The sequence below is a fragment of the Alternaria rosae genome (assembly GCF_020736505.1).
Source record: "Alternaria rosae strain MPI-PUGE-AT-0040 chromosome Unknown BKA58scaffold_10, whole genome shotgun sequence".
NCBI lineage: Eukaryota > Fungi > Ascomycota > Dothideomycetes > Pleosporales > Pleosporaceae > Alternaria > Alternaria rosae.
The window spans coordinates 632,427-659,990 of record NW_025763579.1 but is presented as its reverse complement, the minus strand read 5'-3'; the positions used below and the strand labels follow the sequence as shown (position 1 = coordinate 659,990).

Genomic DNA, 27,564 nt, shown 5'->3' with positions numbered 1-27,564 from the left:
TACATACGTCGGCATCATCGTCATTGTTGGCAATCTGAACGGTCTGAGTAAGCGAAAACGAAGCGTTAATATAAAGTCACGTACACTGCGTCTCTCTTCTTGCGTTTCCCCTCTTCTTGTCGACTGTGCCACGCCCGGCAGCTCTACGCAGCAACGAACTCCCAATCACCAAGTATTCACCGTAAGCAATCCTTCTTCACTCCCTTGACATACTTGATCGCTAACACAGGCTATATTGTTTCTGAGCCTAAATCGCCTCAGTTCAGGACTGAACAGCAGATCGCGCATCATGTCGACACCACGTCCGGAGGTGCGACCAGATCAAGAAGTAGCGGGGAAACATGAAGTTGATCCTGCCTCTTCAAGTGTAGCAGAGCCAGAAGCTGCAGAGCATGACGATATCACCTCAGACGGTGCTGCCCCAGCTGACGTAGAGGGTCAGCAAAGTGCAACGGATGAGCTCCGCGAGGTACTCAGATTGTTGAAGAGTCCACCGGGCGGAAATCACACCCGAGGTCTCTGCGACGACGGCGTCGTCAGATATATGGTCTGCTTGCCAACACCAGACGATGAGGTAACTCGCATAGGCGTATACGATGCCCAGCCGTTATCTCCTAGGATGATCAAGCGGTGGCTTGACCGGAAGCCATAGAGCCAGGGAGTCGAAGATCGCTTCCGCGGAGTAGATGGGCGAAATGTTCCCAAAGAGTAAGCCGTACCTCCGTTCAGCATGCATCTTATTCAGTTTTGCTGATCGTCGATGTCGTGTAGACAATGGTTAAATCCGCCCCCGGGGGTGTTGCCGTTCCCGGGAACGCATAATGAGCGCATGGCTGCGTTTGAGCAGAGCCGATCAAGACGGAAGGAATTCAAAGAGAAGATTCTGCGTGGAGAGATGGATGAGTCTGCTTCTGGGCCACATTGTTCAAGTTGGACCGTGATAAGTGACTATAATCTTGATCCACGTTAGGTTGGTTGATGAGCTCAGGATCGGCTTCTGCTCGACGGAGAAGTTCGGGTGTTACGAGTTGTACCCAGAATATCAAGATCTACCCTGGAGTCATTCGTTCCAATTTTCGCGTACAGAAAAATACAACTGGTTAAGAACCAACATATTTCTAAGGTTGTATGTCAGCGCTGCCGCGGAAGTCCCAGTGAGTCGATCCCCCAAACGTTCAATGGGTTTTTATCATAGTCTCGGATAAAGACGTGCATAACGACAGTGGGAACGAATGTCTCGTAGTCCTCAGAGAAAGCTGAGCAATAGGAAGATGAAGCAGGAAAGTATTGGCAATGTCAGATCTGGTACCTAGGTGGTGTCCAGACTGACAACGTCACCGCCCAGTGGACCGACCTGAATAGCCAAGACTTACAATCCTTCGTGAGAGTGATAAAAGGCGAAACTCAAACATCCGGGGCGTGAAGAGAAGATAAGAAAACTAGGGAGGTGTATGCTTTGCATGTCGGCGTCTTCGCGCCGGCCGACTCCCGCCCCGGGACCCACTTAGCGCAGGCAGATTCACTTCCAGATCGATCTGACAGGGTTTAGGACACCTTCTTTCGATGCGAGCAAATCTCCACCGTCAATAACGACGCCCGTATAATCTTGGCAAGCCTGAGCGTACCTAGGCGTGGACAAAGTGGAGTTAGCGACTCTCATCGCTACCTTCGCTGCGCAGGCCTTAGCGTTTACGAGATGACATCAGAGAACCTGGAACGGTTCGCATGTAGCTGGGAGCCAAGGCGATATCATTGAACAGAATAGCGGCGGACAGAGCCTCCTACATCTAGAACTGGTCTCAGATCTCGAAATTCCGGTACAATTAACTAGATTTCCCAATGGCGTGCCGGAGAGTAACCCGGAAGAGAAACAATGGAGACTGCGCTGCGCGTTGTGACCTAACGGGCGTTGTGGGTTCATTCCCGTGGGTTCAATGCCGAGAGAGCCTCCTAAATGTATGACAACATCGCAACATAGCGCAGCACGTTGAGTCAAGCGTCGGAGTTCTTGAGGTGCGTTTCTGCGAGATGGTAATGATGGACTTGGCTTTACGTAGCGAAGACTGGCGTCGCGTTTTGCATAAAGAGGAAGAGGCTTCCGCATTGGAAAAAGCAGACACAGGCTTGAACAGCTTCAACCTCATCTTCTGTACTCCTAGTCATTTCATCAACCTACATCAATCATGCCTAGTTCTTCGCAACAGCCTCTTCGCCAGTCGGGCATCTATCGCAACCTGCCCACCTTTGACTCGAGCGCAAAGGATCTCAAGGCCATAGTATGCGGAGCGACTGGAATCTCTGGATTTAACACCATCCGCTCTCTCCTCGATACGTCCGACCGCTGGTCCAAGATCTACGCTTTATCCCGCTCGCCAATCTCCAAAGAGCTCCTCGCCTTCCTCACAGACGAGCAGCGCGCCCGCCTGCAGCACATCTCCATCGACCTAAGCTCCTCCAGTGATGAAATCGCCAAATCGCTCAAAAAAGCAGGCGCAGAAGCAGACTACATCTTCTACTACGCCTACCTTCCGCCAGGCAACGGAAAAAGCGACATGGACCCCAGTTCCGCCACCGCTCTAATCGAAGCCAACGTGCCCCCCTTCAAAAACTTCCTTGGCTCCCTCCCAATCGCCAACATCAAGCCCAAACGCTTCCTCCTACAGACGGGAGGCAAGAACTATGGCATGCACATTGGCCGCGGCCGCAACCCCATTGTCGAATCAGACCCCCAGCCCAAACACCTCAGCCCAAACTTCTACTACCACCAAGAAGACCTGCTGTTCAAGTTCTGCGAAGAACACCCCGAGACAGACTGGAACATCATTATGCCCGCTGCTGTCATCGGCGCCGTGCAAAGCGCAGCCATGAACACGTTCCTAGCATACGGTGTCTACGCCGCTGTACAAGCGCACAGGAAGCAACCTCTTCAGTACCCATCCGACTTCCACAGTTGGCAGTCTGGGTACACGCATTCCACCGCGCGTCTGACCGGGTACCTGAGTGAATGGGCGGTGCTGGAGGACTCAGCGAAGAACCAGCGCTTCAATGCTCAAGACGGCGAGCTAATCAGCTGGGACCGCTTCTGGAACGAGCTGGGCCGTTGGTTCGGCGTCGACACTGTGCTTGGTCCTGAGGAAGACGAGTCAAAGTACGAGAGCAAGTACTTCGCTGGCGGAAAAGACTGCCCACTAGGCTACGGGCCCCCCATTGAGCTCAAATTGGCCCATTCGCTGTGTAAATGGGCGGAGGACCCTGCGGTCCCAAAGGCTTGGAAGGAGATGATGAAGCAGTCGGGTGGGCAGCTGACAGTCAACATCCCCGAGACAGATAAGCAGACGTTGGTTATGGCGGACTTTTCTTTTACGTTTCTGGGTACGTTGTCTGGGACCAAGGTGCGCAGATTTGGGTTCAGTGGGTTTGTAGATACGATGGAGAGTGTCTTTGAGACGTATCAGGATATGGCGAAGCTGGGTATGTTGCCGCCTATGAAGGTTGATGCTGCGAGGCCGCTTGTATAGGGGTGGTTGGTGTTCGTTTCTTGTCAGTTTGGCTCTTCGCTCATCACTAAAAGTCCTTTGGAGGTGTACTCTTATATAGACTACGTACATGCTATATATCAATGACCATGCTGTATACAAATCTACATCAAATCCTTCGTTCGCTCTTCGCTCTCCCTGATCCACTGATCTAGCAGTTTCCTGTTCCTTGGCTTGAACCCGACTTTGAAGTACTTCGGTTCAAGTGTCAAACTAGTCGGGATAGCATTCGCATCGAGGCAGTCCATGACCGGCTCATCCCGCGGGTCTACCGGCGGCGTAAACTTGAAAGCCGAGATCAACCTCACAAAAGCAGTATATAGCTCGCGGTTGGCAAGATGCGAGCCAACGCACATGCGTGAGCCAGCGCCGTATCCGTAATGTGGTGTTCCTGCACCATCTGGAACGTCGAGGTAGCGCTCTGGATCGAATTTCTCTGGGTTCTTGAAGTGCTCTGCGTCGTAGTCGGCGGCGTATGCATTCATGTAGAAGGTTGTTCCCGCTGGGATGTTGACGCCGTTCCATTCAATGTCCTTGATCGAGACCCTGGGGAGGCAGATGGGGATGACAGTCCAGTATCGCAAAATCTCCTTGTAAAGAGCGGTGATGTATGGGATCTTCTCTTCGTGGATACACATCTCCCATGCATCGTTGTTGGGGTACACTTTCATGATCTCTTCGTATGCGCGTTGCTGGATCTTTTGGCCGTGGGGAGTTGCAAGGTATGCGATGCCCATGATGAGGTTGCCTGGTACGGTGTCGAGACCGGCTGATACCATGGTCAGGCAGATAGATTTGATCTCAGCTATTGAGTGTTAGTGCGAACGAGGCCGAAGGCTAGACGCTCTCAACATACCTCTGTTCAGCTTCGCTTCTGGGTCCTTCATGATATTGCCGGTGATGCACGGTTTGTCCGTACCCTTCTCAATCCTCTCTGTCAGTGTGTTTATGAGTCGGTCCATGTACACATCTCGCCTCTTTCGGAAGCTGATCGCCTCATTGCTTTGGCTAGGGAAGAGTCTTAGAAGTGGCACATAGTCCTGCCAGTTGTTGCTCGTCGACCTGAAGTTTCCTACACCACGCTCGACATCCACGATCTCTTTCAGAAGAGGAGCGTCCTTGTTGCCGTCTATCCTGTATCCATAGTTGAGCGTCAGACTCGTGTTCAGGGCATATCGTTGCCAGTATGCTCGCGGATCTAGATCGATCTCTCCACCCTTGCTGTCGTATAGTAGTTCCTTGATGGAGACGGTGGATTCGAGATCGATGAGAGGCATGTAGGACTGAACGGCGGGTCGGTTAAGTGCTGTGGCAGCGGCCTTGCGACGGTTCTTGCAAGACTCATCCCATGGCGAGGTACCGATAGTGAAGCCTTGGGAGGAAGACACCACCTTGTGGAACGTGTGAAGCATAGGTCGAGAAATCATCGCGGATTGGTTTGTGATCCAGAGATGGCGGACGGAATCGAACGAGTTCGCGAATACGATCCTCTAGATACTGGTGTTAGCATTGATGCTCATAAGAATGTGCTCAATTCATGCAAGATCCAAACTTACCCTGTTTCCCATCCTCACTTGGAAGACGGGGCCATACTTCTTCGCCCATCCTTGCGCTACTTTCGCATGGTTCGTACCAAGCTCGTGCAAGCTTCCAAAAAGAGGCAGGCCAGGGACTTCTGGCAGTCCCTTGATATGTGGTGTATCAGTTCCATAGAGCAACCTATACAGGAAGAACCCCAAGACAGCAACGCCGGCGATGTAGATGGGGATAGTCATGGTCGCGACGAGACTTGAGGTCAATGAGAAGAGGTGAGAGAAGTGGAAGAAGAAAGTTCGCAACCCTAGAGCGAGCTCGAAACCTAACCAGGTCTGTAGCACTTATAGCAGTAAGAGACCTCCGATGCCATGCGTTTTCTCTTGGGAGGAGATCCCTAGCTGGACACGCCCTTCCGAGGTCAGGCTCAGCATGATTAGCTTCCGTTTGACTGGCCACAAACGATCCAAGCATTGTTTTCGATGGAGTAAGCCCATCGCTGCGGGGCATCCGCCGCCCGTGTCATCGTGCGCGCAGAAGCGTATGTTGGTGCAGCGGAATGATGCCGCGAATTGATGGTGTTGATGCTAGTGTCAGGGTGCGGAGACGGACGCGTTGTGGAGGCGGCTAACTCCTTCGGGAACAGGTGATGGGCACGACGAGCTTTCAGTGGGACGATGGAGCTCTCCGGCACTCATACCAACCGCTGGTAGCGGAAAGAGCCTCAAAATTGTGTGTGAGTGCTGTATAGTAGTATTATCGGCCTCTTGCGCGCCCTTGCCAATTTGCGACTCTGCAACGCGCTAAAATCCGAATGGCTCAAGCATCCCAGGTTCTTGCAGAATGCTTCGAACTTTGCGCTAAAACATCTACTCGCAATAAGGTGTAGATCTCTCGAGCGTGGATGCGTCATTTGTGACTTCTGTCGCATAGTGGAGAAGCTTCCAAAACCATGTAGCAGCGGAATAATTCCTTGTATACAAGATCAGGTACCATACTCAGCTCATGTTTGTGCTGCGGGTAGCTGAGTTCGCACAAAGCTCGGAGATTATGAGATTTTGAGCATTCAAACCATAATTTCATGGTATTCACAGGATACTATCTCGATGAGGGGAGATCTATCACGAAAAGATACTCGTAAAGTTCCATGGCAATAACTTGCAGATGCAAAAGTATAGTATATCCTTTGCTCTTCTTCCCATGAGGAAACCTTCCGTCTATTCTTTCAACACCTATCAGCTTACTCAAGCAAAGCTCAGCTTCAGCGCAGGCTCAATGCGACCAACACACTCCCCAAAGCCAACCAGAGCTTCCTCATCTGACCCGCACACTCCTCGGATCGTGATCTCGTCACCATCCTCCAAGAAAGTCCTCTTCTCGCCACCTTCTAGAGCAATAGTCTCTTTCCCATTATTGCTTTGCTCCAGAAAACTTCCATACTCGGCTGGGGAGTTTCCGCTGATAGTACCAGATCCCAGCAGGTCACCGGGCTGGAACGGACATCCGGTGATGGTGTGGTGTGTCAGCATCTGCGGGAACGACCAAAGCAAATTTCGTGCATTTACTTTCGATATCGTCGTTTTCTTGCCGGAAGACGCTGCAATGATTAACATGTAATACTCAAGATGATATGCGGAATGCACCTACTCTTAACATCGACTTCGAGGTTGATGTCGTACACACTCTTCTCGTCCTTCTCCTTCAAGTAAGGCAGCACTTCCGAGTCATTTTCCAAGCCCTTCGTCTTGAAGGACTCTAGTGCATCTGCGAGAACAACCCAAGTACTGATTGTGGTGCCAAAGTTCTTCGCATTGAAAGGCCCCAAAGGTACATATTCCCATGCTTGGATATCTCTCGCGGACCAGTCATTCATGAGCACGACACCGAACAGGTTTTCCTCGGCTTTCTCGATCGGGATTGGCACTCCCTGTTCGTTTGATCCGCAGACAAAAGCGCCTAGCTCCAGTTCAATGTCCAACTTCTTACATGGGCTAAAGGTAGGCATCTTTTTCTCTGCGGTAGGATCGAGCAGTATCTGACCATTGGGTCGCCGGATAGGTGTTCCCGATGCAACTACTGAAGATGCCCGACCGTGGTAACCGACTGGGAGATGCTTGTAGTTAGGCTGCAGCGCATTCTGGGGTCCTCTGAAGATGACGCCACAGTTGTAAGCATGGTTCATGCCCGCAAAGAAATCGGTGTAGTCGCCAATCTTGAACGGCAGATGTGCTTTGATTTCCTTGAGCGGTATCAGGGCTTGCTTTTGGAGTGCAGCATTATTCTTCAGAACATCGGGGTATGTTGTGTCGACCGAGAAGACGCTTTGTATGTACTTTCGGACCACGGAGTGGGTTGGGCGGCCAAGTGCAGCGAACGCGTTCAGCGATGGTTCCGAGAAAACAGATTGATGTGGCTGTATCGTGGAGAGTCCTGAAAAGCCATTGTTCGCAGCAAAGACCTCGAGGTCTAAAGCGTGATCTCCAATGGCGACCGCAACTCGCGGTGATTTGGACGACGTTGTCGAAATGACACCGAACGGGATGTTGGCTAGTGAGAAGTGTGAGCCTCGGGGTATACTAAACCAGGATCGCAGCGAAGCCATGGTAGATGTGTGGTATGATGCTTCGGAGTTTTCTGATGAAGTGAGATGATTAGATTTCGACGCAATCAGTGCGTACGCCTTTTCGCGTTTTGATACAGCAAGAGCGCAACGTTCCCTCGCGCAATGGTTCTTACTAGATCAGTATACTTGTCAGGGTCAACGGGAGGACTACGGAAACTTCCAGGCTCGGGTTTTCGGCCCCGTAGTTACCACCCTTGGAGCCATGGTGCAGGTGGTGCTTGGTGGAGTGGCGGCTTGTGACGGATGAGGCGGGCTCGGAAAGATTCCGTCACTTGCCAACCGACAGGGGTCATGCGCTCTCCGCCTGTGGGGTAAGCCGACACGAGCGCTCTCGATGGCGCATGTCTTCTCCGCTTTGCTGCTGCGACGCGACAAACGACGGAATCTGAAGCCGCCCATTACCGCACTGCGCGTCTTCGTGCCTGAGTGATGGCCGAGCCACAGCTTGCCACGGCTACTGCGACTCTGCATGCCCGCAACATCCGCGAAGGGTATTTACGCATCTGGTGCCTTACGCGCGTGTTTGATCATTGTTCACTGTTCTCACAGACGCTCTTCTCTGGCTGATTGATCTTGTGTACACTAACGCCACGATGCCGTCTACACAGTTTGCTTTCAAGGAGAAATACCGATACCAGAATGGCTTCAACTCTTACCATGAGTATGGGCGCTACTACCCTACTGCAATGATATATACTAACATTCTACAGGACTGAAGCAGTAGAAGGCGCGCTTCCAATTGGTGCAAACTCTCCTCAGAAACCCCCATATGGCCTCTACGCCGAGAAGCTGTCAGGCACCGCCTTCACGGCTCCGCGACACGAGAACCAGCAAACATGGCTTTACCGCATCCTGCCTTCATGCGGACACAGCAACTTCGAGCCCCGCGAGTCCAAAACGTTCAACACGAACCCCGAGAACAAGCCGTGGGAGAAGATACACTACATCCCAAACCAGCTACGATGGGATCCCTTTGATCTCGACGAGACGGTGGACTGGGTGCATTCACTCCATCTAGTGGCTGGTGCGGGTGATCCTACAATGAAGTCAGGAGTTGGATACTTTATCTATGCCGCAGGAAAGGATATGGAAGCCAACGAGGCATTCTACTCGGCTGATGGCGACTTCTTGATTGTGGCACAACACGGCGTGCTCGATATCCAGACGGAACTGGGTCGCCTCGTTGTGCGTCCGAATGAGATTTGCGTCATACCGCGAGGTATTCGGTACCGTGTCACATTACCAGAAGGCCCGGTGCGAGGCTACATCTTGGAGTTGTATCAAGGCCATTTCACGCTTCCCGAGTTGGGGCCCATTGGCTCCAACTGCCTTGCAAACGCGCGAGACTTCCAGGCACCAGTAGCGGACTTCGACGAAGATACCGAGACAGAGTGGAACATCCTCGCCAAGTTTGCCGGACACCGCTACGCTGCGAAGCAGAGGCATACACCGTTCGACGTGGTCGCATGGCATGGACTCTACTATCCGTACAAGTACGATCTTGGACGCTTCAACACCATAGGCTCCATTTCATTCGACCATCCAGACCCGTCCATATTTACCGTTCTCACTGCGCCAACAGACCGGCCAGGTACCGCGGTGGCTGACTTTGTCATCTTCCCACCGCGATGGTTAGTGGCTGAGAACACTTTCCGACCACCATGGTACCACCGCAACACCATGTCCGAGTTCATGGGACTTATCGGTGGTCAGTATGATGCGAAGACTGGTGGAGGCTTCCAGCCGGCTGGCGCTTCTCTGCACAATGTCATGTCCGGCCATGGACCCGACGCTGCGACTCATGAGAAGGCATCTAATGTCGACCTACAGCCCAACAAGGTCGGTGAGGGCAGCATGGCGTTCATGTTCGAGAGCTGCCTCATGATTGGCGTGACAGACTGGGGCCTCACAAAGTGCCAGAAGATACAAGAAGGCTACAACGCGGAGAGCTGGGAGCCACTGAAGCCGCATTTCAAGAGGCCTGGCCCTAAGAAGATTGATAATGGTGTCTCGCCACTGGTGGCAGGAGCGGAAGGCGACAAAGGCCAAGTGCCTCACTATACCTGAGCTCGCTGATGTCGGGATGTTGTACTTTTAGCGTTTGGCCCGAGTTGGCCACTTCGGTGATATTCGGTGCTTACGACCAGGCTTACTGCATTGGTATCAGTAGGATGGCGCGTCGCGAGCGCTCAACAGGGTGTCGTTTCAATGCCCCGCAGCGTGCGTTTGAACAAGATAGAGTGAAGTTTGAGCATACATATAAGCATCATGGATCTACCGTGTCAACTACCAGCTAATGCCAAAGTCTACTACCCATCTTGCCCTTGCCCTATCACATTAAATCCTCCGTGACACGTACTAGCAGCGTTGTCGGGCGGTGAGTTGTCTTGGTGCAGTAAAGTGCCGATGTGGAGCAAAGTCTAAGGGTCCACTAGCGTCAACAACTGCTAGAGCGCGGGGCTATCTCTCCCACTTTTCCCTCGACGTTTGTTTCTTCATCCTCCTCTCACCCCTCTCCCTCTCTATACCCCCAATCCATCACAATAAACCGCCAGAATGTCTGCCCCCGCCCACAAGTTCAAGGTTGCTGACATCAGTCTTGCGGCGTTCGGTCGCCGCGAGATTGAGCTCGCCGAGAACGAGATGCCTGGTCTGATGGAGACTCGCCGCAAGTACGCTGAGGACCAGCCATTGAAGGGCGCCCGCATTGCTGGATGTCTTCACATGAGTATGTTATATCACTTTCACCACAAGCCCAATGCTAACTTATCCCAGCCATCCAGACTGCTGTCCTCATCGAGACCCTCAAGTCCCTCGGTGCTGAGCTCACCTGGACCTCCTGCAACATCTTCTCCACCCAGGACCACGCTGCCGCCGCCATTGCCGCCGCCGGCGTACCTGTCTTCGCCTGGAAGGGCGAGACCGAGGAGGAATACGAGTGGTGCCTTGAGCAGCAACTCACAGCTTTCAAGGACGGCAAGAGCCTGAACTTGATCCTCGACGACGGTGGTGACCTCACTGCTCTCGTCCACAAGAAGTACCCTGAGATGCTCAAGGACTGCTACGGTGTCTCCGAGGAGACCACCACTGGTGTCCACCACCTTTACCGCATGTTGAAGGGCAAGGGTCTCCTCGTCCCCGCCATCAACGTCAACGACTCCGTCACCAAGTCCAAGTTCGACAACTTGTACGGTTGCCGTGAGTCGCTCGTCGACGGTATCAAGCGTGCCACCGATGTCATGATTGCTGGCAAGGTCGCCGTCGTTGCTGGTTTCGGTGACGTCGGTAAGGGTTGCGCCCAGGCTCTCCACAGCATGGGTGCTCGTGTCATCGTCACCGAGATCGACCCCATCAACGCCCTCCAGGCTGCCGTTTCCGGCTTCCAGGTTACCACCATGGAGAAGGCTGCTTCTCAGGGTCAGATCTTCGTCACCACCACTGGTTGCCGTGACATCCTGACTGGTGTCCACTTCGAGGCTATGCCCAACGATGCCATTGTCTGCAACATCGGTCACTTCGATATCGAAATCGACGTTGCGTGGCTCAAGAAGAACGCCAAGTCCGTCACCAGCATCAAGCCCCAGGTCGACCGCTACCTGATGAACAACGGCCGTTACATCATCCTCCTTGCCGAGGGTCGTCTCGTTAACCTGGGATGCGCCACTGGTCACTCTTCATTCGTCATGTCCTGCTCTTTCACCAACCAGGTCCTTGCCCAGATCATGCTGTACAAGGCCTCTGATGAGGAGTTCGGCAACAAGTACATCGAGTTCGGCAAGACTGGTAAGCTCGATGTTGGTGTCTACGTTCTGCCCAAGATTCTCGACGAGCAGGTCGCTCTTCTCCACTTGGCACACGTCAACGTTGAGCTCTCCAAGCTCAGCGACGTCCAGGCCGAGTACCTTGGTCTCCCTGTCGAGGGTCCTTTCAAGAGCGACATCTACCGTTACTAGATTTCTTAATATCCAGCGTTTGGGAAGTTTCAACACGACGTTATGAACTTCGATGATACCACTTCGAAAAGTTGTCTGTCTTCAACGGCATAGCATCGGGCCTGGGGCTCGGCGGGGTTTGGTCGTTCAAAAGGCGTTGTTTGCAATCATCTACTTGACCCTTCAACCATGGTCAATACCGATGATGATACCCTATGTAAGAGTGAGATATGGATGAGATAGACTGCGTTCTATACGCGGCGTAAGAACAATAACAGGCCACCGACCTTGACGGTGAATTGAAGAATGAACAACAACGGCGGGCCTCCATACCCGCCTCAACAAACACTACTCCTTACTATGACTTCTCCTGTGATCAACGTGCAGCTACATAGACTTTCGCCGCGAACACAAGCACATCCCCATCGGGCCTCAAGAAGATGCAGGAAGTACCCCTTGAGTTGATTCTGGCATATTGACGTCTGCAGTGCGTGTCCAACCTCAAACGTTGTTCATTCTTGCGTCCTCCACATCCATGCCGTATCGTACGCATACGTCAAATTCAACAGCCGGTCGTACACACACAACGTTGCCCAACATTCCAGCGAAAATACCACGAGACGCATGTTCCGCCGTTAACATCGGATCGGACATGACGCTGTACGCACACGACATCGAATACTTCCCGCTCGGCATACGCAGTACGCAGTATGCAGTACGCGGTCTGTAGTGTGATCTTCTGTTGTGTAGTAACATACCCGGGCAATGCATGTGAACGTAGCTACATCGGTCCGCCACGCCTACACATACCAGCGTGTCGTCTATTTGTACATGACATGACATTACATTGCAGTAGTATGTATATCTGACACATTCTTTGCTGTTGTGACTTCCTTGCCTGCGCTGCAGAGTCTGACAGGGCGCGGAAGTGGTGACCAAGTTCGATACATCGGCTTGAGAAGTAAGTTTGTCCTTACTACGATTACGAGGTGGATGTTGGTAGCGGTTGGTTGCTATAGCGTCTCCCGTTTCCGAAACGCTCATGTGTGAAGACCGAAGTATCGTATCGGAATCTAGTACAATGGAGGATTTCTCCGTTCGTAACGGCGAACTGCATTGGTGGTTGGTGGCATACGAGTATTTTGGTCGAGGATGGGAAGGCTCTATGCTAGTTTTGATAACAATACATGCGCGGACGTCGGGAGTCTACACGAGCATTCTATTCCTCTTACGCCTCCTCCCATTCCTCTCATCCCCACACAGGCAAAGCAAACGTAATCCTCCATCTCATAAATCGACAAGTCCAATTCCCAACACCTCACAAATTAAACAGACAACACATCCCTGCCCCAACCCCGTTCCACAACATACTCCGCCTCCGCCTCGCCTTTGCCTGCAGAACCGGGTACTTGGAACCACGACATGGCGATTTCGAGGCTGAGCAACTTGAAACGTTAGACTCGTCCTCTCCAGCCTCGCAATATGTTGTGCGTGTGGGGGGGAAAGGGAAGCTACAGCGGATTTACACGGGGTCTTGCATGACTAATATAGATCGGGGGGTAAGGGAAGGGAAGTTTTGATGGGTTTGGGGGATCCTGGCTTATTCAACAGAAGCACGACGTTGTTGGTGGTATGTGGGGTTGAGACATGCGGAAAGTTTATGACGCCACGAGAGAACGCGTGGTGACATCTAAGGCTGATTTCGGTACCGTGAAAAAAAGTTGTGGAGTGGGTACAGGGGTTGGCGAGGACTGAGTGCGATGCGCGGAATATGGAATTCGAACAGATGTACCGAGGAAAGATATTACAATTTAACGCAGACCTAAGTTGTCCGCCTGCTGCGGCTACTACTACTCCTATACAACGCATATGTACCTTCCTGACCCATAGATTATCTTGGAGAAAAACAATGTAACTGAAAATGCCCTATGATGCCAACGCTTGCTATGGGATGGAGAACATCTGCCTTAGTCTCCATGGTGGGTGATGATGAACCAAAGTAGAGAGGTATCAAGAACAGTAGGAAACGATGAGCCAGCCGGTGCTTTTCATCGGCGGTAATGATGCCGCGATCGGAATATCAAGAGTGAATAGGGAAACGCCACCAAAATTCGAGAAACGTAACGCCGAATGTAGCGAGCGCCTTAGCGGAGACCGATAACGCTCTGGGTATTGTTAGTAAAAGCCGTGGTCATTGTGAGGGTAAACATACCATTTCCAGCGTCCAGACCCTCCTTATCCACACCTTGAGCTTGCCTTCGACACCTCTGACATTGTCAAGCTCGACACCTTCCCACCAGCAGCGGCGAGCGGGTTTCCTCCAGAAGAGGAGCAGCTTCTGCGCCATTCCGACAGCGTTGCTGTTAGCGAGGTCGTTACCCTTAATGTCTGTCCTCAGGCGTGCAAGCGCGATGCTGCAGATAACGGCCTTGTTGGGCTCGCCGGCGCGGTGACCCCATCGGTCGTCGTGGTTGAAGCCACTGCGTGATGTTAGCTGATGTTCCCTGATTTGCAGGTGGTATGCTCACCCTGCAGTCAACATCTCGATCAGGTGCTGCTCGGTCGTTCCGGGTTCTTCGCTCTTCCTGAGACCAGAGAAAATGCCATCTTGTCTCAGCAATGCTTCGCCTGCAGCTCGCTTGACTTCGATCATTTCGGGCTGAGTGATGTCACGATGCGGTGGGATAGCGTAGAAGTCGAGATCCTCTCGCAGAACAATTATGCCAGCGCGGTCCTGGAGCATGTCCCTGGCAGAGCCATGCATAGGCTCAATGGGCACGGCCTCGGCAGCATGCTCGGCGGCAGTCGGGGATGGAGGCGATGCGGGAATGGTCTGGGCTACAGTGCGGAAGAACTCCAGCATGTACTGTAGAGAATTTGGGTCGTACTGTGAAGGGTAGATATTGTCAGATAAGTATAATGCGGGGTTGGAGAGGTGGTACAAGATCTTAGCTACTGGGGTCAAGGGAAGGGGAGAGGAAGAAGAAATGGGGTTACCAACGTCGACTGGGTATACGTCTCCATCGTGGTAGGAGTTCATGTGCCCATCTGGAAGCAGGCCATTGGGAAAGAGGGAAAGGAGGACGAATTCGGGAAGGGTTAGAAGTTCGTCTCGCGATAGAGTGAATCGCGTGCCCCTAAGATTCGGGTTAGTCTTGGTGTCGCGTGTGACGAAGCATTTGCGTACCTTAGTTCCAGAGTAATGTTCTCGTCTGATCCACCGAGTGTGTTGATGGGCGGTCCTGCATTTGTTGTTTGCGACACTTGAGTAATGATACTCGCGGGACCTCCTGCGGATGCCATTACGTACGTAAAGGACTCGAGCGGGCTGGATCCTTCGCTGTAGGGTGGCGGCGGTTCTCCGTCGTCGAGGTCTTTGCTACTAGAGCCTTCCTTGGTATCGGAAGGGAGCGCGGCTTTGGTGGCAGCTACAGCAGCAGCGGATGAGGACGACTCGCTAAAGGCAGGCGCGGATGTAAATGCAGGAGGTGATTCGTCTTCCGCGGTTTCACCGAGCTTGTCGCGTTCCTCAGCGTCTTCGGGCGGGAAGAAGAGGGAGGAGAAGGGAGGTGGGTAGGGTGATTCGCCGGCTGTTGTCGTCAATGCGGCGGTGCTGCTGGCGGGAGCGGTGACGGCGTAGGGTGGACGGGAGGAATCGCGCCGGGTGGGATTCGGAGGCAAAGGAGTGACTACGGACAAGCCGTCTGTACTGGAAGTCTGCGTGCGCGACAAGGTGCCGGTGGTTGTGTATTGGACAAGGCCGGATGATGAGCTCGAAGGGGCAAGCGCGCTAGTAGCCGCTGTCAATTAAACCTGAGCGCGTGGGCACCACGAGGCAGCTACGCGCATTAGGTGGAGTAGCGGTGGAGGTGAAAGGGACGCAAATGTTTGCTTGCTGTGCTGGGCGGGAGGTGTTGTGCGTGTGATGAGGTGCCAGTGCCGCGATGGACGCGGAGTGGTTAATCAGTCCAGGCGTCCGCTTCGACGCTAGCGTGCTTTCCAACTTTCGATGCAGCGCTTGAGAAAGGCAGGCACAATGCGATCGGATATCATTAGCATCACGTTAGCTGCGACGTTGATGTAAACCACTCTCGTGAGAACCATGACGAGTGTATTGTACAGATCTAGCTTTGTCACAATACGGGACAGTATATCGTCACTATCACCTGTTCTATATCCTAACCCAATCTAGTGCTTCGCTACAACACCCGCCTCGTTCGCTTGCGCTGTGATGCGGCGCTTGTAATCTTTGACGGTTCCATCGAAGTGCTCGATTGTACCGTTGTCACAGACCCACAAACTTGTGCATACATTCTGCAACATAGTGACATCGTGACTGACCATCAGCACACCACCCTGGAACTTGTTCAGTGCTTCCGAAAGCGCGTCCATGGCCTCGATATCCAAGTGGTTAGACGGCTCGTCAAGCACGAGAATATGCGGGTTCTGCAGCGCTAGGCATGCAAAGGCAACACGCGATTTCTGACCTCCTGACAGCAGTTCCATCTTCTGTAAACCAGTCATACCTGTAATGCCAAAGGCACCAAGGTGACGACGGTACTCTTCATCTGCCCTTCCGTGGTACGTCTTCGACATGAAGCCCACGGCGCTGTCATTCAGGTCCAATGCATCAACGTGGTGTTGTGCAAAGAAGCCCACACGTAAGCGGGGGTTTTGCGAGATAAGACCAGTGGTAGGTTGAAGTGCGCCGATGAGCAGCTTCAAAGCCGTCGTCTTACCAGCACCGTTGGGACCAACAATACCAATGCGTGAGTCGAGTTGCACGTCGAGATCGACATTCTTGAGCAGAATCTTGTCGGGGGTGTAGCCAAAGGTAACACCACTCATCTGAATGATAGGAGGTGACATCTTCTCCACCTCCGGGAACTTGAAGTGCACTGAGTATGCTGCTTCTGGTGGAGTGAGGACTGGCATCTTCTCCAGCTTCTTGATCCTAGACTGGGCCTCAGAAGACTTGGCAGCGTTGTATCGGAACTTGTCGATGAAAGCTTGCAAATGCGCGCGCTCAGCCATCTGCTTCTCATACTCACGCACTGCCGTCTTGCGACGCTCTTCTTTGGTCGCATAGAAGGAGTCGAAGTTGCCACCCTTGTAGTAGTCGAGTCGCTCAGAGTGTTGATGAATGATATCGGTTGCCACTTCGTTGAGGAAAGCTCGGTCGTGAGATACAACAAGTACTGTGCTTGGGTAGCCCTGGAGGTAGTTCGCCAAGAAGGTAATAGAGGGGACGTCCAACATGTTCGACGGCTCGTCAAGCAGTAGCAGATCAGGTTCACAGAACAGCGCACGGGCAAGCGCCAGACGCATCCTCCATCCTCCAGAGAATGTCTTGGTCGCGAACTGCTGCCGTTCTTGTGAGAAACCAAGACCTGCGAGGATGCTTGCTGCTCGAGATTCTGCCTTATCAGACTCCATCTCAGCGAGCTTGCCATGGATGTCGCTCAGAGTAGTGTCTAGACCTTCACGCTGAGTGTCTAGCCTGGCAGCATCTGCAGAGGTGTCTGCCATTTTAGCACGCTCCTCTTCAAGCTCGGCTAGCTCCTTGCTAATCTTCTCTTGCTCCCGAAGGAGATGCTTGCGCCATACATCGGCGTCCAAGACAGCCTGCAGTGCGGGTGTGTCATCACCAGTGATCTAGTGCAGAGTCAGACATTGGACTTGCGTAGTGCATAAAGTGACTTACCTCCTGTTCCACGTGAAGAATCGAAATGTGCGTAGGAATAGCAACCTCACGACGGGCGAGGGCGCGAAGCAAGGTGGATTTACCAATACCATTTTGACCTACCAGACCGTACCTGCGGCCATACGCGAGTGTCAAGGAACTGTCTGTAAGGATGCGTAGACCAGGCATGGAAATATCAAAACTATCAATCTTAATGTCTTTGCTCTTGTTGTTGGCTTCGCCCAGCTGCAGGGGGTTGACGGCCATGTAGAATTCTTCATAGCTTTGTGCTTCGTTGGGCTCATTGAGAAGTCGCGAAGCTTCATATTCGACATTCTTGAATTCTTTGCGGTCCTGCTTCGCACGGAGCTTGCGTTCGGCCTTTTCAAGTTTCTTGCGATCGACCCTGGATTCAACTTTACGTGTGTTGGCAGATTCTAGGTCGACGGCGCCGCCAGCAAGACCTAGCGTGGAGGAGATGTTCCTGGAAGAGCCCACGTGGATAGCCTGGTCGAGCTTCTTGGCTGATGGAGCCGTCTGGCGCCGCTCACTGTCTGTGCCATTGGCGGCGTTCAGGCGGGAGATGAATTTTTCCACAAGGTTCTGAATACTCGTCTCATTCTGGCGTGAGAGATCTCCAGACGCTGACAAGAGCAGAGCGCTCACGGTGGCAGCGGCTTCCTCAAGTGGGGAGGGGGCATTTGGGTCAGTGTCGGAAGTGAACTGGTTTGCGGCATGGGTCAGGTACCCGGCCGAGTACTCTGACAGGACAGGGTCGATGTTCGGGATTTGGGTCCTGATTTCGGATTCCATGGTGGCGGGTGACGAAGTCGATGTCGACCGCAGTCAATGTCACCGTGGCGCTGGCGAGGTCGGCGAGCGGGCAGTCCTATCTCGTGCGTTCACGTAGTCAGCGTGTAATAGCGGGGCAGTGGGCGGTCTCTGCTTCTTGCGGTGCTACGGCTGCTTGTCCAAGGCAGAGAACATTTTGACGTGGGATGCCAAATGTGGCGTGGCGGCGGTTCTAGAAGGAGCGGGCGGCAGCCAATCAGGGCGTCGACGCCGACAGCCCATCAAACATGACAACCCGTTGCTGCGCCTGTGGACTGACACAGATGGCGGATCTGCACCACGCGTCTGGAGGCGCTCTAGCAGTGATGCGCTCCTAGGATTGTCCCGGTTGCTCGCATCTCTGTGTTCCCGCGGGTCAGCACGCATCGCACAGTCACGTCAAGCTCTGTACGCACAGCTCGCCCAGCAAGCCGTCTGCCAGATGGACTCCAACGTGCGCCCGCTATTCCTAGAGTGAGGGGCACAACGGTCTCGATAGTCTGCAAAAAGCCTCTGGAGTTCGTAGCGGCCCTAGCAGTCATCTTTCAGCTGCCTTAGGTCGGGCACGGAGCCGCCTTGGCTACGGCATGCAACATGTGATGTAGCCTTGTCAATTGGCTTTGGAAAATTTACGGACAGAACAACGCATGCCTAGGAGCACAGCCATGGCCGGTAGAACTCGCAGCATGCGGGCTTTAACGGCGGAGATATACCCCGGAGCGCTGAATTCGCTGCCTCAGACACACGGATTCCGTCCTATCCTCAACCCATGCTCCCGCTTCTCACCACTTCTCCGCTCTGTGGCTGACGTGCTGTGCGTTTCGGCTATCAAGTAACTCAATCGTGAGCGGCTTTCCTACCAGAGTAATTGATGCCCGATTGAGCCGGTTCAACAAATATCTACCACACCATGTTCGTAGGTACCAAGGTCCTTCTGCCGTTGACTGTACCGAATGCTGGGCGCGAGGTAACATGCGATGGCTCCGTGGCTGCACAGTCTAAAGCACGCCTTCGCTACCACCGATGGACTACATAAGCCGGTTGACACTTGCGTACGCCGCGATCAGCAAACATCTCCACTTGGTTACAGGGGTCTCTCCAGGCAGTTCAGCGGCCGGCTGCCAATCACCGTGTGCTGTGACGGGCGCCCGGGATGCTATCTGGTACACTATATTTGGGTAGCTCTGACGGCAGAGGGGTTCTTCCAGCCTCTCTGCGCCATGTCCCTGATTGTTGTTGATTGTTACTCGGCGCTAGAGCTCGCCCGAGACAGATGGGCGCAACGTCGTGGTACTGCCAACTGGGCACCGCAGCGGGCCCTCAGTGCCTGCCCAAGGAGTTGCTGCCTCGGGCTCGTCGCATGCAGCATTGGTTGATGAGATTGACTTTACTCGCAGCGTGGAGCTATGACGGAGCAAAGTGAGGCATGGGGTCTGTGTACCTCCGTGTTATGTTTCGAGTCGAGCTGCCGCTATCAGCCCTCATCGGCGACATCTCGCTAATCCCAAGAGAGCTGGGTAGCCCTGTACGTAGATCCCAGAAGCAACAAGCAGTGGATTCTTCAGTCGTCCGCTCGCTCCTCGTCGAGCTCCACCTCTCTGCTTCAGCCCGTCGCGGTGCTTGTGCCGTCCATTCTTTGCTACGCTCCGGAATGCAGTACGCCTGCTCCAGCGCCTGATTGAGCCCCTCTCCTCCCACCGTCTATACTCGTGCAGCTCGCGATCCCTGGTTCACCGGCACCCTGACATGCCATAATGCTCGACAAGTCGTCACAAGCGCCTCGACGAGTGACCTTTCCCCGGCGGCTTGGTTTCCAACGAGAATGAAAACTGTTCCAACGGTAATTACCCTGCATTTCTCTATCTCATAGTCCGTGGATCTTGTGTACGCGCTGCAGCTGCCCTTGATTTGTTTTGATATGTCTCGATCGACGCCGCGTGTGCGTCTACTTCCGAGAGCGGCTGCACCAAGACTGTCTCACCTCGATATACCTCTCTTATAAGATGTCGTACTAGGCGCCATGACTGACGGATCCTTGTGATACAGCTCTGTGCCACTGCCGCTGTCGTTGGTACATCCTCTGTCGGCCTGGCCTTTGGACGGGAGGCCCCCTTCGACCCGTCGCACCCCAATAGAAAAAAGGCCACCCCAGCATACGAGCCGAGTCTTAATCCAATGTCGACCGCTGCCATGACCACGACTGCGCCTCCCTTTAGCGGTCCCGTACCCGTCGTTCCTGCCTCGCGCATGCCGTTTGCGACTCGACTCAGTCAGGATGGCCGTTCACAGCTGCGGATCGTGAGGAGGAAGACGAGCGACGATGCAGCGCTGCAGTTGCCGACGAGTGCGACGAGTGCAAACTACCCTTCAAGTGACCAGAGTGTGTCCGACGTAGACACAGCCAGATACGTGCCGTCACGGCGAGCCTCGTGGATCAAACGCCTCTCCTCCATATCCAACTCGTCGAGCAGGAACACCAGCCCGTCTCCGCTGTCGCCCGCCGTGTCGTGCTCCAATGGCTCCATGGCCTTCTCCCTCGAAGGCTCGACGGCGCCCATAGCCGGCCAGCGCTCTTCTTCACCTGTATCACCGAACAAGCTGGTGAAGCGATCCTCGTCAGTGCGCGGGCCTCGTGAAGAGCCCAGAACGAGCACCTCCACCCTGCGACCGTCCTTCCGTCGTCCGGCCACCAGTCACCAACGCAACGCAACGCTGCAGAACTACGGCGCGCGGCTGTCCATGACGGCCGAGCACACTTCCATGGACGAGCATCAGCATTCCGCAAGTACCGACAGCGAGGCCGAATACACCCAATTCTTCACAGCGAGAATCATGAAGGAGCGGTCACTGACGAGGCGGAGAGGCTCCGTGGCATATGCGAACGGATTCAAGAGGATATTTCCGGACGACAAGCACAAGCCCATGCTGGTGCTCGCGAGATCGGTCGTAGCAAGCACAGAAGACGTAGATGACTCCACAAGCGACGACGGTGAAAGCGTTTTCTATGTAAGTCGACCAGAGACGCCGCTTAGCATGACAGCCATGTTTGCCTCCAGGGAAGCAAACCAAACTCGTGGCCGGCCCTCCACATCCCAGCCCGAGAATGCCCCTCGACCCAGGCGCTCCTTCTCCATCACTTCCTTCCTGTCGTCCAAGAAGGAGCGAGCAGGCGCCATGTCCAGACCCAGACTTTCCCGCCGTGCGAGCCAGCGGGTCAACTCAGCACCCATGCTGCCTACTATGAGCAGACGGCCACACAGCACCTCATATGGAGAAGGCCGCCGCGATTTGACGGATCCTAAACCAGCAAAGCGCGACATCGCCACGTCCGCCGGGCTCCCCGAGTCAGCGACGGCACGCAATGCTTCTCACACCAGGCGTCTGTCGTCGCCCTTGCCGGCGCTTCCTCCCTCTGACATGCTCGCTGGCGTGGGCTTGGCGCCCTTGTCTCAGCAGCCCGAAGATTTGGCCTCAGCCGCACCGGGCGCCAATCAGACGCCACCATCCCCTACTCTAGCGCAATCGGGAGTTCGGGTCTCGCGTCATTCCATGGCCCCCTCAGAACAGGCCTCGACATTGGTCGGCTCGTCTGATAATGAACTTCGCGCCTTAGGCTCCGGCGACGAGGACGACGCTGACGTCCAGAGCGACACCGTCTTTGATTCGCTGCGCACTGGTGCGACCAGAAGCACAACTGGCGGCGCCCGTGGGCCTCGCATTGAGACCATATTCGACGAGTCACCCCCCGCCAAAGTCAAGGTCAAGGTCACAGCCCTACGCGATCTACTGCCGCCCGGCGCTTTTGGGGAGCCCACCGTCAATGGTGTCGCCGGCCACCAGAGCATCGCCGAGGAAGAGGAGAGCATCTCGACGCCCGTGCGGACAGTTCGTCCCCAGCGCTCATCGCAGGACTCGCCCACCTTCTCCCGTACACACAGTGCGCCTCTCTTTCCCAAGACGATAACGTCGTCTCCCCCAAGCATGCCCAAGCCGCTTTCGCTTGGCACATTGGAATGGGACTCGCGAGCAGGGGACGACGACGATAGCAGTAGGTGGTCACTAGAAGAGGCAGATGATGAGGATCCCTGGGTTGATCATCCAACAGTCAACCACAAGGCCACACCCGTGTCGCTTCTGCGACAGCACAAGCATCTGCTCGCGCCCGATTACGTTCCTAACCCAGCTACGCCCAAGCGTCCCACATCAGAATTCGGCGACAAGGACGCGCGAAGCAGCATCTTCGATTGGTCTGAACAGCAGATCGCAGACAAGAACTCAGGCAGCTGCACGCCGCCACGGCCCCGGACGGTGCACGGAAAGAAGGATGCGGACCGCAGAGGCAGTCGCTCTGTTGGACGCAGAGTCCCCAGCGGGTTGCACGCCCGCAGCCAGAGTGTGCCCGTAGTTCCGGATCTGACTGGCAAGCGTAGCACAGTGGTCACAAACAAGTTTGGCACCTGGGGTGTGGGAAGCAAAGGTGTCACCGAAGACTGGAACGACGACTTCGACTTTTCTGAACTTACTGAGGAGCCTGCTGCAGAGGACGGAAGTTCGCCTATGGGGAACAGTGGCTCGTCTATGGTGGTACCAAAGACTATACAAGAACAGCAGAACAACGTCCTTGCAAACATCAGTCTGCTACGCGAATGGGGTCTACTAATCGAGGAACTCAAAGAGCAAAGAGTACGCGCGCTTGCGCTCGGCATGATACAAGGCCCACCTTCGGGCATGTGGCTTGAAGTGGATGCGATGATCGAGCTTGCAGACCAGGAGGCCGACCACGAGGGTCTGGCTCACGCCTCTCCGCCCTCATCGCCTGGCTTCGACGACGACGCTTTTGACGAACCACCAGCCAGTCCTAGCCTTGGACGAGGAAGGCAGAAGTCATCATCTCCTAACGAAGATAGCCCCAAGCCACCACAGTCAGCGCGCCCTCTGAGGAAGTCGATTCTTCCTTCCAGCAACGGCATCTTTACCCCGCAATCTTCACCGATCACACCTAGACTCGAATCAGACGCCACACCTGCAACACACGAATCCAAGACTATCGTTACGAGACCCCGGAAAGACTCTGAAGCTAAAGCGCGTTCTGTCATCGAAGCGCTGCAAAAGAGGAGGAGCGCATACGAGCCGTTCCTGGATGCGCCTCCCGTACCTTCGACACCTTCGAAGAAGGTTCCATTCGACACCGCGACTCTGCGACGCATCGTGCCATACGTGAGTACGTTGACTCGCAAAGTCAAAGACACGATCAGGGATGCGGAGGGCTTGTACTCGAGTCCTATCGCAAGCCCACTAAACGAGGAGCCACCATTCAGCATGATTCACCAACAAGATGCGGATCTTGCGGCTCAGATGAAACTCATGACGGTGATGTAAATTCACAGGAAACAACGACGCGATGGAGCTGTTACGAGTATGTTTGGGGAAGCATTCAACTCGCTCCGTGCTGGCCACACGCATCTGGTCAAAAGTTTGAGGAGAGAAACAAAAGTTTCTTCTGGATATTTCCCTTTGGATCAGAGCGTTTGAGCGACGATCTGGCCATGGAGGCCGGATCACCTATTACCCTGTATTAATTACGCAGCCGTCGACTACCAGGTCAGGCCAAGTACTGCATTTGAAGCGATATGGCATTTGCGATTCCTTTTTGCATAAGTTGCAGCATCTTCCAGCCAGGATACACGTGGAAAAGAGGAGGCATGCGATATGAAGCGCATATGCGCAGCATGCATATGTTTTGTCTAATGGAAGAATACGGCGCATTGAGGATTGGGTTTCCTATGTGGATGTGGAGCATATAATACTCTCCTGGTGGGATGGGCATACCGCGCAGTTCGCGAGAGCCGCTTTTCTACACGTTTCAGTCATGTACAAAAGCGGGTTGAGGGTTTTCTCTTTGTTCCTTTGTCTCATTGTCTCTCTTGATCTATGGTATCTTGAAATGCCATGAGGGTCTTCTGAAAATCATAGTATCGATGACGGCTGCTCACTGTCTCACAAGACAAGAATACACAGAATTTGAAACATATCTTAGACTACCGTCCCGCTCACACATCATGATGTCTTCACTTTTGACTTTCGGGTTCGGCAACTCTATCGTACCCAGATAGTTCAGGCCCTCTATGTGTTCTCTAACAACTAACAGAACCATATCCTGAAACTCCAATACACCGCCACTTTCTTTTAGAAGACGGGTATTCCGGAGACTGTTGCTGTATCCTAATTCCCGGTTGAAGTCATCTCGAAGATACCAAAGCTTCCGAGCCGTTATTACGACGCCAACTACTGCAGTCCCATAGCCGAATCACATGCTACTAATGCATTTACACGCACGCACGCACTGGAGATCGCCTGCGCATCTTGTTCATGCCGGAGAGCCAGATCATCGTACAGCAGCGTACCACTCGCTTTCGCTTCTGCCCGAGCGGGTCAGCGAGCGGCAAATGCACACGGGACGAGAAATCCGTGCAGAACATCCTTCACGACAAGACAATACAGCATGCAGCAGAACATGCGTGAAGTCCAGTCTCCTTACAGATACTACGTACAAGTAAATTGAGCGTCAGGCCACACCAACAATCTTGGATGATCACAACAATACAGCCCATGTCGCATTCCAGTCATAAAGCCGAAGCTACCACTAACCGAGAGACGCCCTAACACGCTGCACTGTCATCCACGATGCATATTCCGGTTTTCCCAACGATATAGCTTACCACATTTCGTGCTATACAGCTTCTTTTGTTCATCTTCGGGATGGCTACTGCGATTGATGGTCCGACTCCCCGGCAAGCGCATACCACGCATCCAAGGGTGTGAATAATACCCTCGGCCGGTTCGGTCGCACGCCGGAGGACTGTAAACAGAGCCTCCATGACCCTACTCCACTATTTCCTTGTAGACGTGTAAACGGTCGCACGACTTGCCCTATGGAAACATGCGATTGCTGCACCAAGACGAAGGGCGAGTACTGCGGTTCCCTCAACGCGTACTCGCCAATTTCACTATGCATGCACGTGAGACTGCGACGGTTTGACAGTAGGGCAAATCCTCAGACCCCGCGCTGTTATTCATCCGAGGTCAATGACGTTCGTTCTGCCTTGGGAGGCGCCCAGCCAAGCAACGACGGAAAAAACACCAAGAGAGAGGCGACTGCCAGCCTGACTACCTATTAGAGGAGGGGCAAGGCCAATGTGAAGCGCAACACTCCTGCCTATCCTGCCGTTCCTTTTCCCATCCGGGCCAATACTCGCATCGAGACCTCAACAGCCAACTGCCTCAAATCTCCACGATCTCACGGCGCTAATACCAAGAAAGAGTACTCCTCGTACCCGTTGCCTGGACTACATCCGTACCTTGCATACTCAACTGCGTCCCAACCAGAACCACTCCAATCACGCTAATCCACGGCCCGGAATCCTTACGCCTCCAGGACGGCGCAACTGCCCAAATCAATTGCCTCGCAGTGCTTGCGTCGGAAAAAGGCCAGCACTCTCACGTCATTCTCCGCAATTCAACATGGCGCTGAAACACTTAATAGCAGTGGTGGGCCTGAGCGGCTGCTCTGGCGTGCTGACGGCCAAAGCGCAATCCACCTCCACTGGTGCAGCATGCGCAAGTCGCATTGCCCCACAGAATGGTGCTCCTTCGGTGGCGCCGGGGTTCCGTGTCGAGGTTGTGGCTAATGGCCTGAGGGATCCACGCGGCATTATTTTTGATCGGGAAGGTGGGCTGCTGGTTGTGGAACAGGAGCATGGGGTTAGCAGGTTGACGTTAAGTCGTGATGGCACTTGTGCTGGGGACGTGCAGATGGTGGTTGAGGATGACTCAGTGAGTGCTTGCATCGTGTTGAGTAAGATGTGGCTTGATCGTGCTGGTGGCTGACTATGGTAGTTGAATCACGGCATTGCTTTCTCACAGGATGGAAATACTCTCTATGCATCATCCCACAGCAACGTCTACGCGTGGGACTACGATGCGTCGGAGGGCAGGACTACATCCGAATCCCGCGATGTCGTCGAAGGCATGGGAGATGATGAGGGCCATACTACGCGTACCCTTCTCATATCTCAGAAGGTTCCTGACATGTTACTTGTCTCTCGTGGTAGTGTGGGTAACATCGACCTCCAGACTCTGGATGTGACTACGGGAGTCTCAACGATCAAAGCTTTCAACGTAGGCAACATGACCGGCTCCGCGTACGATCATGCTTCAAGCGGATTGTTGCTTGGTTGGGGTTTGAGGAATTCAGTAGGAGTAGCTGAGGAACCCATCACTGGTGGTATATACTCTGTTGAGAACAGTGTCGACAACATTGAACGTAGTGGAGAGACTATCAACCAGAACAACCCCGGTGAAGAACTGAACTTCCATGGTTACCTAAACGGAACCGGGAGTGATGTCCAGGGCGGCAACTATGGCTACCCTTCGTGCTTCACAGCATGGAATAGATCTGAGATTCCGGATTTTGGTGGCATGACGGGCGAGGCGTTTGCTATTGGAGACCAGAACGCGACTGTCAACGATACCTTCTGCGTGGAAGACCGCATCGCTCCTAGAATCACGTTCGATGCTCACATGGCTCCCCTCGATATCAAGTTCAATCCTGACGGCACTGCCGCATGGGTAACGATGCATGGCTCTTGGTAACTCGACCAACACTCTTCTTCATGCACTATTCTAACGAATGTATAGGAACCGCGAAGAACCCATCGGCTACAAGCTCAGCCTCGTCCAATTCGACGGCAAGGGCTCGCCTGTTGAGCTCGCGAACAGCACTACTGCTGCTACTGATATTGTGTCCAACCCTGATCTCTCGGCTTGCCCCGACTCTTGCTTCCGTCCCGTCGGTCTTGCATGGGATGCCGAGGGTCGCTTGTACATGAGTTCGGATTCCACGGGCGAGATATTCGTCGTTACGAGGGAGGATGGTAGTGGTATCGCAGATGTGAGCGAGGTGGCTGACGCCAGAGAGACTGAGAGCCCGACACCGTCTGGAACTGGAGATGTGTCGAGGCCGACCGAGACGAGCGGTGCTGTGCTGAAGTTGGGTGTTGGAAGCGGAAGTTATCTGGCTGCGGGTGTTGCTGTTGTCGGCGCGCTCCTCTGAAGATGAAGATGAGAAAGAGTCATAGTTCTCGGATATGCACTACCTTGATAGCATAATGCACTGCACGCTCAACAGAGCGCTGTGCCTCAACAACTTCCTCCCGACCTCTCAAGATGCGATTATGCAATGGTTGATGGTTCGCAGGGAATTGTCGGATATTCTTCGCGAGTCGCATGTCGACGTTCGGAATGGGATGTGCGTCATTGGCTGTCCCTTCCCTCGAAGCCATCTAGAAGACCAAGAGCGCAGCGGCAACTACAACCATCATCATCACCTTCAACCCCACAGTCAAACTATGCAGTCCCTGATCATGC

The 27,564-nt window shown here is 53.8% G+C and overlaps 9 protein-coding genes across 9 annotated transcripts; 6 read left to right on the top strand and 3 right to left on the bottom strand.

The window, feature by feature from the left end:
* Positions 1-289: 289 nt before the first annotated feature.
* BKA58DRAFT_443632 (uncharacterized protein) lies at positions 290-652 on the top strand (the record flags this gene model as incomplete). Its single annotated transcript, XM_046173995.1, has 1 exon — positions 290-652. One exon carries the CDS (start codon positions 290-292, stop codon positions 650-652), a length of 363 nt encoding a protein of 120 aa, XP_046021280.1.
* Positions 653-1,764: 1,112 nt separating this feature from the next.
* BKA58DRAFT_392294 (uncharacterized protein) lies at positions 1,765-3,575 on the top strand. The gene has a single exon (XM_046170994.1). It carries the CDS (start codon positions 2,184-2,186, stop codon positions 3,516-3,518), a length of 1,335 nt encoding a protein of 444 aa, XP_046021279.1. The 5' UTR covers positions 1,765-2,183; the 3' UTR covers positions 3,519-3,575.
* Positions 3,576-5,642, bottom strand: BKA58DRAFT_392293 (cytochrome P450 phenylacetate hydroxylase-like protein). Its single transcript, XM_046170993.1, has 3 exons — positions 5,093-5,642; positions 4,393-5,026; positions 3,576-4,341 (listed from the first exon to the last, which is right to left on the bottom strand). The coding sequence occupies exons 1-3, from the start codon at positions 5,309-5,311 to the stop codon at positions 3,641-3,643; spliced, it is 1,554 nt and encodes a 517-aa protein (XP_046021278.1). The 5' UTR covers positions 5,312-5,642; the 3' UTR covers positions 3,576-3,640.
* A 487-nt stretch (positions 5,643-6,129) lies between these two features.
* BKA58DRAFT_368017 (uncharacterized protein) lies at positions 6,130-7,920 on the bottom strand. The gene is made up of 2 exons (XM_046168931.1): positions 6,717-7,920; positions 6,130-6,666 (listed from the first exon to the last, which is right to left on the bottom strand). The coding sequence occupies exons 1-2, from the start codon at positions 7,669-7,671 to the stop codon at positions 6,314-6,316; spliced, it is 1,308 nt and encodes a 435-aa protein (XP_046021277.1). The 5' UTR covers positions 7,672-7,920; the 3' UTR covers positions 6,130-6,313.
* Positions 7,921-8,052: 132 nt separating this feature from the next.
* Positions 8,053-9,987, top strand: BKA58DRAFT_392291 (homogentisate 1,2-dioxygenase). Its single transcript, XM_046170992.1, has 2 exons — positions 8,053-8,353; positions 8,403-9,987. Exons 1-2 carry the CDS (start codon positions 8,286-8,288, stop codon positions 9,757-9,759), a joined length of 1,425 nt encoding a protein of 474 aa, XP_046021276.1. The 5' UTR covers positions 8,053-8,285; the 3' UTR covers positions 9,760-9,987.
* A 17-nt stretch (positions 9,988-10,004) lies between these two features.
* Positions 10,005-11,990, top strand: BKA58DRAFT_40694 (S-adenosyl-L-homocysteine hydrolase-like protein). The gene is made up of 2 exons (XM_046171993.1): positions 10,005-10,420; positions 10,468-11,990. Exons 1-2 carry the CDS (start codon positions 10,249-10,251, stop codon positions 11,643-11,645), a joined length of 1,350 nt encoding a protein of 449 aa, XP_046021275.1. The 5' UTR covers positions 10,005-10,248; the 3' UTR covers positions 11,646-11,990.
* A 1,424-nt stretch (positions 11,991-13,414) lies between these two features.
* BKA58DRAFT_431938 (P-loop containing nucleoside triphosphate hydrolase protein) lies at positions 13,415-18,412 on the bottom strand. The gene is made up of 6 exons (XM_046173110.1): positions 17,329-18,412; positions 15,828-17,279; positions 14,812-15,341; positions 14,153-14,761; positions 13,837-14,104; positions 13,415-13,789 (listed from the first exon to the last, which is right to left on the bottom strand). The coding sequence occupies exons 1-6, from the start codon at positions 18,118-18,120 to the stop codon at positions 13,769-13,771; spliced, it is 3,672 nt and encodes a 1,223-aa protein (XP_046021274.1). The 5' UTR covers positions 18,121-18,412; the 3' UTR covers positions 13,415-13,768.
* A 1,285-nt stretch (positions 18,413-19,697) lies between these two features.
* BKA58DRAFT_40653 (uncharacterized protein) lies at positions 19,698-23,629 on the top strand. The gene is made up of 3 exons (XM_046171966.1): positions 19,698-19,978; positions 20,185-22,186; positions 22,244-23,629. The coding sequence occupies exons 1-3, from the start codon at positions 19,961-19,963 to the stop codon at positions 23,515-23,517; spliced, it is 3,294 nt and encodes a 1,097-aa protein (XP_046021273.1). The 5' UTR covers positions 19,698-19,960; the 3' UTR covers positions 23,518-23,629.
* Positions 23,630-25,406: 1,777 nt separating this feature from the next.
* On the top strand, positions 25,407-27,516 carry BKA58DRAFT_40658 (soluble quino protein glucose/sorbosone dehydrogenase). The gene is made up of 3 exons (XM_046171968.1): positions 25,407-25,971; positions 26,035-26,786; positions 26,836-27,516. The coding sequence occupies exons 1-3, from the start codon at positions 25,660-25,662 to the stop codon at positions 27,248-27,250; spliced, it is 1,479 nt and encodes a 492-aa protein (XP_046021272.1). The 5' UTR covers positions 25,407-25,659; the 3' UTR covers positions 27,251-27,516.
* The last annotated feature ends 48 nt before the right edge of the window (positions 27,517-27,564 follow it).